Source organism: Dermacentor silvarum, chromosome 7 (assembly GCF_013339745.2).
Source record: "Dermacentor silvarum isolate Dsil-2018 chromosome 7, BIME_Dsil_1.4, whole genome shotgun sequence".
NCBI lineage: Eukaryota > Metazoa > Arthropoda > Arachnida > Ixodida > Ixodidae > Dermacentor > Dermacentor silvarum.
In genome coordinates this window covers 164,399,794-164,417,203 of record NC_051160.1, presented here as the reverse complement: position 1 = coordinate 164,417,203, position 17,410 = coordinate 164,399,794, and the positions used below count along the sequence as shown (strand labels likewise).

The window sequence follows — 17,410 nt, the reverse complement described above, 5'->3', positions numbered from 1 at the left end:
GCAGTTTATTGGTCGCTTCCCACAGTTTGCTTCTTTTTTATGTAATGAATCAACTGGTTCTGGGAGAAAGTCTCACGACAAATTGTCTGTACATTGTTTGACAGTGGAATTGTGATGCAAGGCCAGTGGCTTGCATCTGTTGTGCATTGCATGCCAAAAGGCTGCAAGCTTGGTGGTGGGAAAGCAGCATGCAACACATGGGTGGGGCACACCATCTATCTCTACGATATTAACTGCTCATGGCAGTTCAGCTTGTATGTGCATGACATTAACCACTATCCGAGTTTTGCTTTGTGCATGGCTTGCAAGTCACCGTTTTGACGGCACGTGCCTGAGGATGCACAAATTCGTTATGCACGTGGTAGCACATGCTTGGTGGCACACGAAGATGATCACGACACCCAAGAGATGGGATAGCAACAGACGTTGCATTTTGCACCTTGGTACTTAGAATGATCAAGTGCTGATGTCATGTCAACTTGTGCATACTATAGATGAATGCTGGCTCCAGTGGGGGCGAATTTTGAGTTTGCACACCGAGCATCGAACGTGGGACTGCTCCACTGAAGCTTCACACGATCCAAGCCAAGCCGTTGTAACCGCAAGCTGATTACTTGGGAACAGAACACTACACTTCTGCATGGACGTGGCATCTTGTGTAAAACGGTGTTGGTGTTAGCTCTGCTGCTGGCTATGCTTGCTAGTTGCACAGTGCACTTTGTGGCAACTTGGAGAACAGCTTGTGTTTGGAATGTGGACATGCATCAACATCATCATTCCCACTTTGAGCCGTCTCCGCCATCCTTTGCTGCTTCTTCCCCTGCCATTTCTGTCGGCATTCTACGAGGGTGTCACTGTTTCGATCTCACCTCCGTGGACATCCTTCTGTGGGAATCGAGGATGGGTGTTGTCCAGTGCCTCCACAGTGTTTTGTTGACGAGAGGTCTGCCATGGTTTGCCACCACATTGCAGGGGGCTCTCGAGGTCGCGGTGAAGGTGGCAGGCGATCCTCCCACCATGGTCCTGCCGGTGGCCGAGGCCGAGGCAGCTCAGGCGACTCAGAAGTTAGTGGTGACGAGGGTTTCCATGGAAAATCAAGGCAGTTGCACCGTGGTGGCGGTGCTGGCAAAGGTACGATCAATGGCCAAGATGTTTCTCATCGTCGGGGCTCGAGGCACGACAACCAGCGACGCCACAGCGCACGCTCGGACATCTCGGACGGCTCTACTTCTGATGACACGCAAGGTATGCAACAACCGCCGCCGCCACTGTCTGCAGATGATACAACGGAGAGTGATCCAGCAGAGAGTGATCCAACAGAGAGTGGTCCAACAGAGAGTGGTCCAACAGAGAGTGGTCCAACAGAGAGTGGTCCAACAGAGAGTGGTCCAACAGAGAGTGGTCCAACAGAGAGTGGTCCAACAGAGAGTGATCCAATAGAGAGTGGTCCTACAGAGAGTGGTCCGTCAGAAGAGCCCAGCGAGCAAGCTGCACCTGCTGAAACCTCTGAAGCAAAGTCTGGTGACCTGTAGGAGAACTGAAGATCACTGCTGACAAGCAACAGCTGAACATCGGTGAAAATTTCAGCTGGAGGCCAAGTCATCAGGTGGCCTGTGAGTAAAGTGGCAACGCTTGCACACGTGACAAGTGGATTCGCCAAGGTCCGCCAGTGTGCGTAAAGAGGCTTCGAGGCCGTTGAGCCTCGATCTTAACACTGGCAATACGGGTCAGAGCGGCAGAAAGTGGTGAATGGATAGGTAACAGGTTTAGAGGATGGGCAAACAACCCAGAAATGGAATGGAAGCCACAGTGTGTTTTTACGCCTTTTTGTTGCCGAAGAGTAACTTTACCAAAGCTGCTTACACTGCAGTGGTGAAGGTTTTAGGAATTTGACAAAGTCATATTGTTGCTAGATACATGGAGTGTTTTACAGTATTTGCTCACCTATTTGAGACATGTTCTGCTTAGAGCTTCCACAACATTTTTCTGGTAAACATTTCTTGAGAATGTGTTTTTGCAGATTTACTCTGCCACAAGATATGCGTAAAGTGTGGCACTCCTTGAGCAAGGCTCGGAATGTGCCAGGCCACTGATTGAAGCAATACGACAGTTCTGCAAAGGTGTGTGGTGCATGTGTACATGTAACTGTACAGGTTTGCATGACATATCTTTTCCGAGCAGATATTTTCCCTGTCTTTTAGGTCAAGGAATGCTTACTTCCTGATTCCCACTGCATCACCAGTCATAGAATAGTGCACCTATTCAAGAGCTCCAAAAAATACAGGCTCTTTGGCGGTACCCATATAAATATGCAAGGCAATTACATATTTGTATAAGTGTACGTGTGTCTAGGCACATCACCGAGCGACCTGTTTTGCCATGACACAGTCATTGGATGAGCACAAATGTTCATTGAGAACTCCGTGGGGCATGCAATGGCATTCACAATGACATGCACCGTGACACAGACTGCTGTGATCGAAAAATATGCTGCCACACGCGGATCTCAAAATCTCATGAAGGTGTGATAATGTAGTCTTTGAGATTAGCAGGACTGAGCTGAGAACAGCGCCGTCATTGATGCTTTTTGAGCTCTCTGCAATGCTCCTGGTTTCCAGGAGCTTAGACTGTCGCATGGTTTTCGATAAGCTTCTGCTAGTGCGCGCACAATTTTCAGGCACTTATTTTGTACACAGTACTTTGTTTCCTGTTATAAATTCCACTTCTTGGTAGGAGTGTGCAAATAGGAATGTTTTTGACCGACTCGAATATTGAATAGGTACTTTTCAAGTAGCCTTCAAATAACACACAGCCTTTTTTCTGTACTACTAATGTAAAACAGTGTTCACACCCTGGTATCTATAATGTCGACAAGTTTCTCTCATTACGCTACTCATTATGAAGTATGGGTTATTAAAAGAATGAATAGAGCATTATGCTACTCTGTTTCATGTGTACATAGTCGGTGATGCTACGAAGGCTCACATTGCTTGCATGTGCAAACAAAAATTGGTATTTCACATATGAAAGATAGATATAAGTAATATGAGTACACATCTTGTAATTCGATGTAACATAATATTTAACACTTTTTGACATAAAATATGACGTATATATTTCATAGAGGGCATGGCTGATCTCAAACTATTTACCGCCGAAGAAGCGAAGTGTCCCATTCCTGCGACCAGCTCTTGTCTGAAGCAAAGTATGTCACACACTGATGGTTCACCAAGGTGCACAGGTTATATCTGATTTGGGGTAACCTTATGTGTCCACAAGTTATAATATATGAAGTACAAGTTGGCATACGCGCTCAAGAGTGCACTCGCTCCACACCCATTTTCCAGGTGCGAGATAGAGAAATAGTGAAGGCAGAGCAAGAAAGACCACCTCTGGGTGGGATAGTTGCAGTATATGGTGCCACTATTATATCAGATAATATTGCCATGAAGTGTGTTCAAACTTAATCCAAAGGGAACCCACAAATGCAGTGTCTAAATATGCAGTACTAAATAATACCCACTGCTGAACGCGATGTCTGAATAAAATCTGAGTGCAAATGATCGCAGTTTAGCCAAGAAAATAGTCTGGCTGCCTGAGCAATGCCGCGTGCTTTAATATGCGACTCCTCGTGTTTTATGTCCATTGCAACTGTAATGAAAGTTGTCACATTTTTGCTTCAGTTTTTGTTCGATGATGCACAGCTGACCAAGTGAAGTACAGTCAAACCTGGATATTGTTACAATGGGATGCATTTATTTAGATATGTAGAGACGATTGAGGAATGCCGTTCCAACATTGAGCCACTTATCAGACAAGCACACTTCTTCGTCCTCTTCTCCTGACTTTTCACTCTAGCATAAAAATATAATTAGGGGTGTGCAAATACTCAAATATTACCAAATCGAATTGAATAGAAGATGTTTGAATAATTCGATTCGCAAATTGAATATCTGCTATTTGGCTTTTTGTATATGTGATATATTCGAAAATTTGATGTTTTCGAATATTCAATATATCTGTGGAGCCCCTTGTGCTCAATGCTGCCCAATTGAGCGTTTCACTCCATTTTTGGCGCAAAAGGAGCGCCGAGCCAATGGCCGAGCAATAATACGGATGGGCCGGCTCCGGCTGACGTGGTAGCCAACTTTGTCACTGCGAGCGCTCCCCAATATCAACCGAATGCAGGGATCACACACAACTCCCGACAGCCGCAACTCGCAGAACGGTGCCGCATTGGCCGGAGCTGCCTCTGTCGGTGCAAGGTTCGTTGAGGTGGACAGGGCCAGTCGAAACAATAATGCAATGCCGACAGAGTGAATGGCAGCAAAAGCAGCTCATATTTCGTAAAGTGCAAAAGCATGTGTGAAGATCGGGCCGATTAGCCGCCGATAGGCATGCAGAACGTGTTGTACGAGTAGTGAAGAAATTCCTGCTGCTTCAACAGCCGTCAATCTGGCCTGTACGCGTGATCTTGAGACTTATCACTGATGAGCTATCCGTACGAACATACTAGTGGCAAACATTACGCAACGGCTTGTGGCTCGTTACCACATCAGCCAGCAGCAAATTTTCATCATGGCCATTAGGACTAATCGGTGCTGCATCATCGGGCTTCGGCAACTGAAGTTATAGTTTGGTGCCAAATTGACGCAGATATATTTACAGCAGCAACACAACGCTTGGAAAGCCCACAAACCACCTGACAAATGAATGGGGTGACCATGCGTCCCACGACTCGCGGGGCTGTCCCGCATTGAGGGCTATTGTCCCGCGTCCCGCAAAAGATACGAAAATCTTCAAATATGTCCCACATTTCACACTTTATTATTATTGTTTGGCAGTGCCTCGAGTTCAGCTGCATCTGGCCACCCTGTTTGAGGATGTGTTATCAGCAAGCACTCCAAGCTTCTGAAAAAGTCAGCTAGCCGCGTAGTTCACGGCGGTGACAAATGCTTCTTGCCAGTTGCACGCGCCGCCCCGCCATTCCCCTGATGCGGGCCCCTGGTTGAATTTGCAGCTGGTTGACAATTTTTCTTTATTTTAAAGGAAGAAATTTATTTGACGACGAAATCAAATATAAGATGGATATAAGTACACATTTGGATGCCCGGAAGTAACAACTGTCGGGGGTACCTCCTAACAAAACATTAAATGGGGGTTAGTAGGATCGTGGAAAACAGTGAGTCATATCATATATTATACCATTTCTACTTCATCATCGGAAATAAAGGGTAAGAGAAAAAAAATAAATGAAAAATATGACAAGTATAATCACACAGTTAAAAAGAAAGGATGAAGAAAAAAAAATAGGAAAAATCCTAAAAATAACTCGCAGAAATTCAAACGAGGATAAATGGCACGTAAAACTAACAACGCGGACAAGTATCAATTATAGGCAAAATTGAATGACTCGATAATTTGAACAGTGCATTGCATAATAGTAAAGCAGAACAAAATCTAATTAAATCTATGTTCATTAAATTATACAATGTGTCAGATAAAGTGTTCATGAAATGCTTCTTATGTTGTTAAATTATTTTTATGTAGATATTAATAATTTTGTTTCGTGTCGGAGCATATTACAGCGATGTATAAAATAGTATTGCTTAAACAGATATGTATACTTGAACTGCGACTTGTATCAGTTACTCTATTCCCTGTTTCAGAGTTGACAAAATATTGCAAGAGAACATTTCTTGCCAAAAGTGAAAAATAAGTTATTGTAGTTAATTCATCGTGCTGTGTCAATCCCCCCTTCCGGTCAGCCTGTCGCGCATTTCGCTAGTAGGAAGGTGGTCACCCTACAAACGAAAGAGAGTACACAGGATGGCAACAAAGTTGTCCACAGCCGCCATCTTTGCAACACACCATACCCGACACCCCCTCGCTGACGCACATCTTTGTAGCTTTGAGTAACCCATCACAAAACTAGCTTTGCATTTACACCCGGTTGCATGCATTTGCGCGGACGGCGAACGAATGGAGGAGGAAGGGGAAGAAGCGAGCGTCGCACAAACTTGCCATGACCCTCCAGATTTCAGAATCTTTCACAGATGGAAAATCACGCCGAACATGACAATGAAACGGCAGGGACGGCGCCGGCTATGCGCGAAGCGACAATCGAGTCACGTGATGCATGGTCCTTTTGTCTGTCGTGCGGATTGACCTCGCGATAACCGACCTGCCGTAAAGTTGGGCTAGCCCTTCTGTATTTTTGGAGAAAAACTGGAATGCAAAACATTCTATGCAATAAATCAGATTGCTGCAATACACAGGTCCACTACTAAACTGAGAATCTCATTGGTATTCAGTGCGACAGAATGTCACTAATTCATTAGTTTCAGAAATAAAAAGCACTCGATTCTGTTCAACAGATATTCTATTCATAAATTAAATAAATATTTTCCGGGCCTTCAAATACTAGAACTAAGCTATAATACTAATTTGGTGTACTAATTTGGTGTTGCTTTTAATAAGCATAGACTGTACTGTATCTCGATTTCTATGTACCTAAGTTACTGAAAGCTTTCTTACATTCTTGTTGTTTAATGGTACGAGACTCCCGAACATGCGTAGCACTGTATTTTCTTGCCCAAAATTTGTGAACATTAAATTTTGTGAAAACTTTTCTCATATTTGATATACAGCTCTTTCTTTGTTGACTCAATTCGACATTTCATTTGAAATCTTCTATTCAGTATTTGCACACCCCTAAATATAAAGAACATGGATATCGCAAATTATCAGACGTAACAAAGTAAACCTAAATTGTTCTTGCTAATATCAGTGCGAAATTAACACGTGCTTAAACAAATATCAGATATAATGAAGGTATCTTCATGTTGTATGCCCTTTCATTGTAAAGAGGTTTGACTGTATTATAACACTAAATGACAGAAATCCTGATTTGTGAATATAGTAACTATTCGATTCGAAGACTGCATCGAATAGGACAGTATTCTTTTTATTGGAAAGTTATAAGTATTCCTTCACTCCTGTTTGGCAAGGCTGGTTATGAAGTTCTAGTGTGTGTAATAACAGCCCCATCCATTCTCTTTTTTGAGCCATGCCTGGCTACAGTTGCCATGCTTGATCACTTTTTCTGTTGGGGCAAGTGTACACAACTCTATAATTTGCTGGCATTACTTCTTCCTGGTAAAGCATTGGTTGTCAGAAATATCAATTTCTGAGGGGATTAGGCTGCAACAGCCGCATTGCTTAGTTTCTGATTTGCCTTACAGCAGGGTTCAGGCTACTGGCTTGTGATCAGTTGTTATAGCTTGCTGTCAATTGATTATTATTGATTGCAGTGATTGCCTTACTGCTAATGGTACCCAAAGAATAAATCTTTGCCTGATGGTCTTGTTATTAAACGTGCTTAGTGCTGAATCATGTAAGGTGCATCTTAAAGGGACACTAACAATCAAATCAAAATGTGCATTTAGCGTGATAAGCATTTTTTCATGGTGTGATGTATTTATTTCAAATTTTGAACCCAAACCACCGTGTCAGATTAGCATGTTGTCACAGAGTATTTTCACCATGTGGGCTGTTCATACAAAATTCTCAAAAGTTATGCGATGGAATTCTATTTTATTGTGAAACTATTAACTAGTCCCACGCAGTTGCTGTCAAAATTCTATGATGTCATGGGAAGCTGGCACAGCAGCTTGACGCCCACATTTTGTTGCATCTTTTTTGGATCGCCAATACTCCCCTTCTACGCCATGTTATTATCCCAAATTTAGCCCAAAACTATCCAAAGCATTTTTAAGGACTCCAGTGGCCGACGTGTTGTACCTCCCCAGAAAGAATAAATTCACTTCTGCTCCCATGGATCTTGTGCTGCCATCTGCCAAAAACACGACTTAAATCACTCAGACGAAATTAGGCTCTATCCATAGCATTGCTAGAAAATGCAAAGTACCATTGACAAGCTGAGCTCGTTCTTGGCCACTTTTACCAGCAAAACATGGATGAACACCCAGCTCATCTCAGGCACGAAAGAGATTAGTAGTAAACTGGCATTTTTGGTATTCGAGAAATATAATTATAATTTATAAAATCCAGCTTTACTTTAAAATCTTATTTATTCTCCCTTCAAATTATTGCAATAATTTGCACGCATTTTCTTCCATCCAACACTACGTTCAGGCTCCTGTCGCACAGTTGTAAATGACCTTTGCAAAAAAAAAAAGGGGGGGAAAAAAAGGTTCCTTCACTTGTGCAGTTGCCAACTCATAACAATCTGCAAAGCAGGCAGTGCTAAAGAAACTTAATCACTAAACATGGCCCATGCTTATAGACATAAATTAAAAAGCATTTTGCACTGAGCAGTGACAGCTGTATAGGATACACTGAGTAGACCTCACACTGTTGAATTATTTCTCTGCAGCACAGCAATTTTGGCTGCACATTCGTTTGATTCTATTTCTCCCGCTTGTTCATCACATGCAGCCCCCCCACATTAAACTACGCAGATGTTTATCTAATGCTGCCTGAGTCTACTGAAGGTTTCAGAGAGCGGTATTGCTTTGTGTTGCGAGCTGTCATGATGGATTACTCGGCTATTTCGGCCAGAATAAATTAAAAACGGGCATCATCTTCAATCGCCAACTACCTCTGTCTTGCGTCGGCTGAACCCATGCTACATTTGAAAATTCTTCAATCACATCAAGCCACCTAATGCTTCGCCATCTTCAAATGCATTTAATTTACCTTGGTCCATACCAGACACGATGCAATAGACAAACATTTGAGCAAATGACACAAGCATTGACTGGTGACTGAAAATTTTAACTCTGCACAATGGCAATGCATGTAGTGGGACAGAAACTGTGAGCACAATGGAAGACATGCAGGGAAGAATTTGGTCATCAACGTCAGCCAGGCAGTCTTGCTGATAAAACTGTGCCTTATGTATGTAGCCTGCCTCAAGCACCTTCCTGAACTTTCTTCAGCCGTGCATTCAAGTGTCATTACTACCAGTTCAGTTGCAGGTCCATTGCTATACTTTCAAACCCACTTTGGAAGACTGCAGTCCTTCTCGCAATAGCTAGCCTGGAGGGGCAGGTGATGCCTCACCGTCTTCTTCGGAGACTGTGCTCACTTTCTGCCATGGCACACACAACTCACTGCTACCTTGTTCTACTACTTGTACTACTTGTTCACCTACTTGTTCTTACTGCGCAAAATAAAAAGAAAATTATCATCAGTTTGTGCTCAGGTAGGGAGTACCTATGCAGTATGCACTGCCATGCAGCTGCAATTCCTTTACTATAATACTTTCATCTTTTGCCTTTGCCAGTGCACTATTGTGATTCTGATCACTTTTGGTAATCTCGCCAAATTTACCAGTGATAATGCAACATTATTCTGTGAATATATTTTGGACTAAACTAGGAACTGAAATGAAGTTCACCCACCAGAAGTCACGGGGCACTGCTGCCAATCTTGAGTGTGCATCATGCAAATATCTAAAACTTGCAATGTATGCCAATCTTTTTCTCATGGTTAAGTGAGAAAATAGTGTTGTCCCTAAATGCTGTACGAGACAGAGGATCACAGAAAGATGGAGGCTTGAAGTGAATAACAGTGATTGAACAGGGGATGATGCTGGAGCCAGCATTTTGACAAGCGGACTTGCCTTTGCCAGTGCCTTGACAAGCGTTCGCTCCAACAACATCTCTTGGTCGACCACTGTTGATCATCATAAATTCTGCGTTTATTGGTTGTGGACAGGCTAGTGCATATGCTATATCAGTGGCTGCAGATTGACCATTGGAGTCCATCGTACTGCTTCTGATTGGTAACTTAGTGGAATGACATCACGTGTTTCTTTGGAGTATATGGGTGTCATGGCTGACATACTGATGCTGTAGATACAGCACAGTGCTGCCAATGCCAAGGTGCAGTATTACTAGCCTGGTGCCAACGGTGCCACAAAAGAAGCCTGTTAAAGCAGGAAGCATCAAACAAAGGCTGGATGTTTAGTCACTTGATGCATTGGCAGAATGGACAAAACAGCATAGTTCAGAGTGACAGAGGAAAGTATGGGGCAATATTTTCTTTCTGTAGCATTTTGCTGTTTCTGTAGTAGCACACATTCCTTAAAGAATTTGCAGTCCTAGTTGTCTGGTCAGGCATCTGAAGGCATTTTGGTTCTGTAGGCTTGTTTTACAGTTGATAACACAATTGCAATGTGTGTGCAGAGCGTTGCACGTGGACAAGTTTGAGCATCACATTATCTCTTGCAAGAACTGGCTGGCAGTGTAGTTGTGTCCTGACGATAGGAAGCAGTATTCAACGATGGTAGAAAACACATTGCACTGATTAGCGACTGCACGAGTATGCCATGCCATGCCTTTTACACAGTGAGCAGGTAAAGAACACATGAGTTGTCAGTCAAAATGCCATGGCAAGAGAATTTTTCTTTTTCCAAAAGTTTTAGAGAAGGGTTGCTCGCACTGTTACCTTTTGGCCTGTCTTGAAGGCCCCTAAGATTTCTCTCATGGATCTGTAAAAGTTAGGCTTGTGTGAATAGTGCTTTTTGGTTCAAAGCGAATAGTAATTCTTCTCGAATAATTTCTAAGCGAATACTTCGATTAGTAGCAAGTAAAGAAAAAAAAAAGACAGCAGAGGGCTAAGGTCTGGGATTTATTCAAGGAAAGTAAACAACTTGATTATTTACGAAAATCTACAAATTTTCGTGCAAGCTCACTAGCTGTTCCACATGCTGGGGTTTGAGGTGCTCGCTTCTGCAGCTTACAACGGCTCCTGCAGTGGAAAAAAGCCTTTCACTTCTTTTCTGGGTGGCTGGTATCGAAAGATACCTACAGGCAGCTGCAAGCAGGGTTGGGTAAAGGTGGCTGCCGTTGCTTTTCCACCACACAAGGGGGTCTTCGGACCGGGAAAGAAGGCGGGGCCTTCAAGTACCCAGCAACCTCAACCGAGATAGTACGCTTGATTGATGATGTGCATGCGAACTGAAGTGTGCAAAAGCACTCCACACAGAGTCCCCTGATGAGTCGGCAGAGCAGGTGCTGTTCTCACTTGTTGCTGTACCATGTTGATCAACTGGCACAGTCTCTTCTGCTGCCGTTGTGAGTAGAGTGAATGCCCATTGCTTTGCGGGTCGCTCAGCATAACAAACATCTTTGTATCTAGGATCGATCAATATTGCCAATGCAGGAAGGCGTGAAATCTTGATATCAGGGAACCTCGTCTTGATGCTACGCAAAAGGCTTGAGGCAAGCAATGCTGCCTCACCACCTTCGGAAACATGTTCAGCTAGAACCACCTCGGTACACTGCAACAGGGGAATGACTTGTGACAGCGTGGGATATCTGTCCCCAGACAGTTCAGTTGTGGCATGGTCAAGTGGCTTCAAGACTTGCACTATTGCATTCATAAGGTTCCACTCACTTCCGTTCAAGTTTGGAACTGCGTCAGATTCTGAAAGTTCTACAGTGATGACCGTACGGAGCTTCACGAGCCTGGCCATCATGGCATGCTCACTGTTCCATCACGTCGGGACGTCGTGTATAACCTTGAGAGGGTCCAACTGCATGTTTCTCTGAATTTCCTTTAGCCGTCCTCGTTCCTTGGCACTCCGTTTGTATCTAGCCACTATCGCTCTGGCTTTAGCACAGAGCTGCAAAAACCCTGACAGTTCTCTTTTGGCATCACTGACACACAACTGAAGGGTGTGTCCGAAACACTGCACACCATTCCAGGACGACCGCGCTACTGCAGAAGTAAAGTTCCTTCCATTATCTGTAACGACGAAGATCGGCACAGTATCGTGGGCTGGAAGTTCCCACTCCTCGATGACACCTGCGATAAATAGCTCCAGGTTTGCTGCAGTGTGAGAGTCTGTCATCTCCGTGCAAGCCAATGCATGCACGTGTTGCACGAAGTCACTGTCTATGACGTGACAAGTTACACAAACGTAGCTGTCATTTGCCCACGATGTCCAACCATCAGTTGTGATTGAAAGCGACTCCACTCCACTTGCAAAAATGTCTCCGAGCTTCTTTTTCACCTTCTCTGTGCTTGATGCGTAGAGGTCTGGAATAATGGCTCTAGAGAACGTTGTCCGAGACGGCAGGGCATAATCCGGCATAGCGAACTTCATCATGTCGAGGAAATCCGGTTCTTCGGCAATGTTGTAGGGGTGCATACCACGAGCTACAAAGCGAGCTATCATTTTTGTCATCTGTTGGGGCTTTTGGGGCTGACGCTTTCATTTTCGGCTTGAAACTGTCGGCTATGGATGGCTGTTGACCACTTGCCTTGCTTGCCCCCTTGAGCTTGGATGGCCTCTCGCATGCATTCCGCTTCTCTTGGTAGTCCTTGTGCAAGTCCGGGTGTCTCCTTAAATGCGTTGCTATAGGGTTGTTGTCGTACTTGTCGGGGTCTTCAGGACTGCCTTGCATTTAAGACATCGAGCTTCGGTTCCCGGTGGAATCTTTACAAAAAAGTACCAAATCGGATTGCTGGCCGCATGCAAGTCCCCCCATGGTGCTCTCTGGAGTGGTCCAAGGTGGCTGGGATTGATCAAATGCCGCCACGGCAGAGACAGTTGCCCACTAAACACAATCGACCAGACCACCACGCCTAATGTTACTAGAACTAGGTACGTTGACCACGCCGACGAGATCCATTTTTGTACCCCTTTGTTCTGAGTATAGTTCTGTTTTCCTGCCTTGGTTTGGATTGGATTGAGAAAAGTATAACTGAATCTAAAACCGAAACTTCCGAAAACGCCTTCTCCCTGCCGCGTGTTGCTATTCGTTTGAGCCAAATACTTCGAAATTTAAGAATAACAAAATTCGAATCGAAACGAATAACGAATAGCGCATTATTCATTCAACTATTCGAAAATATTGAATATTCGCACAAGCCTAGTAAAAGTGTTATACAGTGTACTGCTATCGGAAAGGAAGGAATTCATTTGCATTGGCAACAATGTCAAGAATGATTTACACTGATAGCAAGCGTGCCCGCACTGTTGTGCACTGTCAGCCTATTACTGATGGATCTGCCTGAATATTGAATGAGAAGTGCTTCTTTCTTGGTTAAATTAGCTGGAATTCATTACACCACAAATATGAGCACCATCAGCTTCTTACAAGACTTGAAGCGGTGATGAACTCTTCTGATTGCAGGCTTTGAGTCTTGCATTATGATCAAGTGCCCGACTTTATAGTAAAAAAAATCAGCTAGTCAAATTTTTATAATTACTTGTATTATTACGACCTGAAGCCACTTTAATATGTTTGCCATTGTGGTATCAGCAACGTAAAAAAACATGCATAAGGATTTCACCTTCCCTGTATTTAAAGAAGTTTGGGTGCTAAGAAAAGAACAGCATTCACCACCGGTGGCTTGTACAGCACAGGTTGGCCAAGGTCAGGGCGAGACATTTACTGATCGGCCCCCTAGTCGAAATGGTTCGTACCCGATCGAATGCATTTTCTGAAACACCTGTGTATTTATACTAAGCAAGAATCACCATAATCCCTACTAAAAAAAAAGATCCAAATGAACACAAGACAAGGTGACAGTGTAAAATATGCGCACTATGCAATAGTGCAAGAGACTTAATCTCTTTGAACTTGAAGCTACTTGAATCAATAGCTAATAGTACATTCTCTATTCTGTAGTATTTCACGCTGTTTTCATGTACTCGAACCAGCAACAGCTTGCTCTAAATTCACGCTTGTCGGCATGTTGCACTTCAGATGTGGCACTCTTTCTTAGACCAGAGATGTACCAAGTCAAACGACGACGTAGAACTAAAGACAGATGGTCGCGCCACCTTCACACTCCCAAAGCAGCTTTTCGTAATTGGACGGGTCCGGGTCGTACTGAAGCAACATGACAAAGTTAGCTTGTTGCTTGAAAAACTTCATTTGCAGGCAAAACAAAAGTTTTGCCAGCCAACTTTGCTTGGCTTTTCCTGCTGAAAAATAAACCAAAAACGCTACGAGATCTGTGCCATCTTGCCATGATATTATTGCTGCCATCGAGGGGGCAAGTCAGGCCTTTGCTCATGTGACTCTCCTAGCCAACAACTGGTTCTTAATTATTTTGAGCAGCGCTGCGAAGTTCGAGAGCAGTACTCTGCCTGTCTGGCTGGCCTTAGCATTTGCCTTTAGCCTCTAACTTTGCAAGCGTCAGTAGGCAGTATAGTACTCCATTTAACATAGAAGTGCCCCCAATGACAGTGTTCACCATTTAAATTGAAATTGTCCAGTTGTTTGAAAAAGCTATTTCTCAAACAACTTAGCAATACTCATAGTTCAGTCTCTCTTAATTGTATGTTGTTTCTGCACATTCTGTTTTCTCTTGCCTTACTTGCAGGTGCTTTAATGTGTGGTAGATGCACTTTAAAATGTTTAAATGTTTTAAATGCATGGAAGGTACTTAATTATGAATACCCAGGTTCTGAAGCCTGCTTTTGTAGTCTTCTTGTTGCACTTAGCTGTATTAAGTCTGTCAGTTCAATAATTTGAAAAATGTACTTTGGTGCCGCCTTTTTTATTTTCTTTGTACTTGGACATTTTTTTGTCCAGATAATTTGCTTCAGAAGTGCCTTGTTTGGTGCTGGTGTGTTTGCAAGGTGTGAAGCGATTATCTTTTGAGTGGCTTGTTTGTTTGAGACGCTTGCATGCTCTCAGAGTACGCTCGTTTGCTAATCAAGGTAATACCTATTAAAGTTTAAAAAAGGAAGAACTCATTTATGCCCATGTACAATACTCATGTATTATGACCTCAATTACCTGGTCGCCTTGCTCATATATGATGAAAGCCTTGCACAAGTGTGTTCTTGTGGGAAGCAAATCTCCTGGATGACAGTGCCACTAGTTCTGTGCAAATTTCTCTCCTAAGAATCCATGCTATTGTCCAGACATCATCTGTGGTCTTCCACAAAAAGGCATTAACGTGAACACTGCTACACCAGCAATTCTTTTAAGGAAAATAAAAAAACAAATGCAAGTATACAACCTCGTGCACTGGCTTGATGAAAGATGGTGCCGGTAGAGCAAGACATGCTCACTGCACTGCGTCCAGGTGATATCTGCTTTTTACTAAAGAGGTTTCTCTCACTCACATGCATTGATATATGTCTTAGAGGCCCACTCCAATGAAATTTCGAAGCACATAAAAAGCCTAGGTTCATTTATGTATGTTATATATATAGCAGCCTCCATGCATAACATGTGTGTTTGAAATAAAAGCTCACAGAGGTGAACATTTTTTTTATACCAAAACTGAAGAAAATGGTGCCATTACCACTTGCTGGAAGTGATGCATGACCCAGAATGCTGAGAACCATTGCAACTCCTTGTAATGGCCTCCAAGATTAGGCAGCACCCATGGCCTGCCAAAAGAAAATCACCGCCCAAGCACTCCATACAGATGGGATCTCGTTTAATCTCGATGGTTCATTAAAGTCTTTCTCAATTATTGGTTATGTCTTTGTGTTTTACACACATGTTCGGCTGCGACGGAGTGAACGACGTCACTGACCATATGCCCACAGTCCGCCGTTGTCGCCATTGCCGCTTGCGATTCTTCAAAATTAAATTGCTTCAAAATTAAATATGACCGTCATGGTAAGACAATGAATGGCTCATACCCCCTTAAGCAATGGCTCATATCCTCGTAAACGTGGCCTCCCCATTACGACAACAGAAAAGTGAAATTTTGCGCTAGAATGACTAGCGGCAACGGAGCCAGCTGTGGAAGAAGACGCTCGAGCCATTGCTAATGATGATGATAGTTGCTGCGCACATCAGACGGACGAATTTTGGTTTTGCCTAGCCATATACAGCTTCGCTGTAAAAATCTCGGAGGCGACATGGTGGGATTTATATCATATCCGACAACCACTAGGTGCATGTGTCATCCGTTTAAGCACTATTCAAAGGCTGCTAATTAGAAAATCAGACTATTACTAGTTCTATGGCTTTGTCATTACTTCTACACTTGGATTACTTTGACAGCATATATACTGCTAAAGTGAAATTTCATTGCAGTTGGTCTTTAAGTGTGGATTGTGTCTTTTGTGATGAAGGCACCACCACTGCTGTGTCAGCTGGCTGCCAAAAGGAGTTTCTGGTCAAGCTCGGAGCCCAAATGTGCAGTGATGCAAAAACTCCAGTTGTTTGACAGTGTAATGTCTAGATTGATGAGACCATCTCAGCTCACGGAGTGCTGCACTCAGAATAGCCATGTGGGCCTGTCTTTTTGTTCCTGCCAGCCTGGCCAATTCTCCGTTCGTATTATTTATTTATTCAATTAGTGAAGCGTGGTTCGGATCACTAAAGGTTCGACGACCACCTTGTATGTCAAGAGAGAACTGTTCTCCTTTTTATGGAAGCCTTTGGGCTAGGAAATGTGAACCACTGTTCATTACCAAGCAGATAATAAAAAGGTTGTGGTGATGCATCCATGTTTTCTTGCAGAGTCCATGCAGTAACAGTGCAGTGCCTTGTGAAGTAGTGGCCACAGTGTCATTGCACATCCAAGAACTGTATTAGAGCGTTAGCGGTTGCTCACCTCCCCTCGCCCCAGTTTATTTATTTCAGACATACTGCCAATCTCAACGGGGATATTAGCAGGAAGGGCATACATATAATAAGCATATTACATGGGTGTAAAATGGTTGAAGATGTCACAAATAAAAATTTGGAGTAGTTACAAAAGGGTTTAGTTGCGCGTACAATCATTTAACAAGCACATAGAGTATAACACGTATAATGAATGAAGCATTAATGCAGGAATACATTAACCAGTTGTCTTGTCTACAAGTCACTATGACTTTTTCATCAGCGATCTTTGGTGAGTAAATGTGCTAGTGTTTGCTTCTTGGGAAGCGTGATGCAAGCACAACTGACCAGCATATTTTAATGCGTTAGCATTCTTAGGGTACTCCACGCACCCTCCGAGAGCCAGCTATGTATGTATGTAACCATTGTTCTGCCTGTTCACTGGGTAGTCCATAGTCGAATGGGTTGGACTGCTGGGCTGGGGGAACAAGGTTTGAAACCAACCGTTGGACCAACCGGGGTTATCGAGTATGTGGCAATGTGTATACACATGCTGCTCTTCAACGAACCTCTTTCACACCGACATGGGCCACTGTAGATGTGGGACTGGGTAGGTTCAGTGAAACTGGGTGAACCTCTTCTATGCCAACTTGGATCACTGGGAGTGTGCCGCTCTACAATGACGAAATGACTACAACTACTACAATGTCTCCGATGCCAAGCGGAATCAAGCCTCACGAGGGTTCCTCAAGGACAGAACGTACGAGAGGCACCACTAAATCCTACGGACCCTTATCGCACCGACAAGCTTTGGGAGAGGGCCTCGGCCAGCTCCGACCTCGAGGATC

General features: G+C 43.6%; 2 protein-coding genes across 2 annotated transcripts in view; one reads left to right on the top strand and one right to left on the bottom strand.

The window, feature by feature from the left end:
• The window catches only part of LOC119458655 (coiled-coil domain-containing protein 9), a 75,619-nt gene extending 59,158 nt beyond the window's left edge, over positions 1-16,461 (top strand). Inside the window, exon 9 of the mRNA XM_037720518.2 lies at positions 973-16,461. Coding sequence (XP_037576446.1) covers positions 973-1,532 — 560 coding nt within the window. The 3' untranslated portion in view covers positions 1,533-16,461. The remainder of the gene's footprint in view (positions 1-972) is intronic.
• Positions 11,528-12,440, bottom strand: LOC125947246 (zinc finger BED domain-containing protein 6-like). The gene is made up of 2 exons (XM_049671661.1): positions 12,297-12,440; positions 11,528-12,220 (listed from the first exon to the last, which is right to left on the bottom strand). Exons 1-2 carry the CDS (start codon positions 12,438-12,440, stop codon positions 11,528-11,530), a joined length of 837 nt encoding a protein of 278 aa, XP_049527618.1.
• Positions 16,462-17,410: the final 949 nt, after the last annotated feature.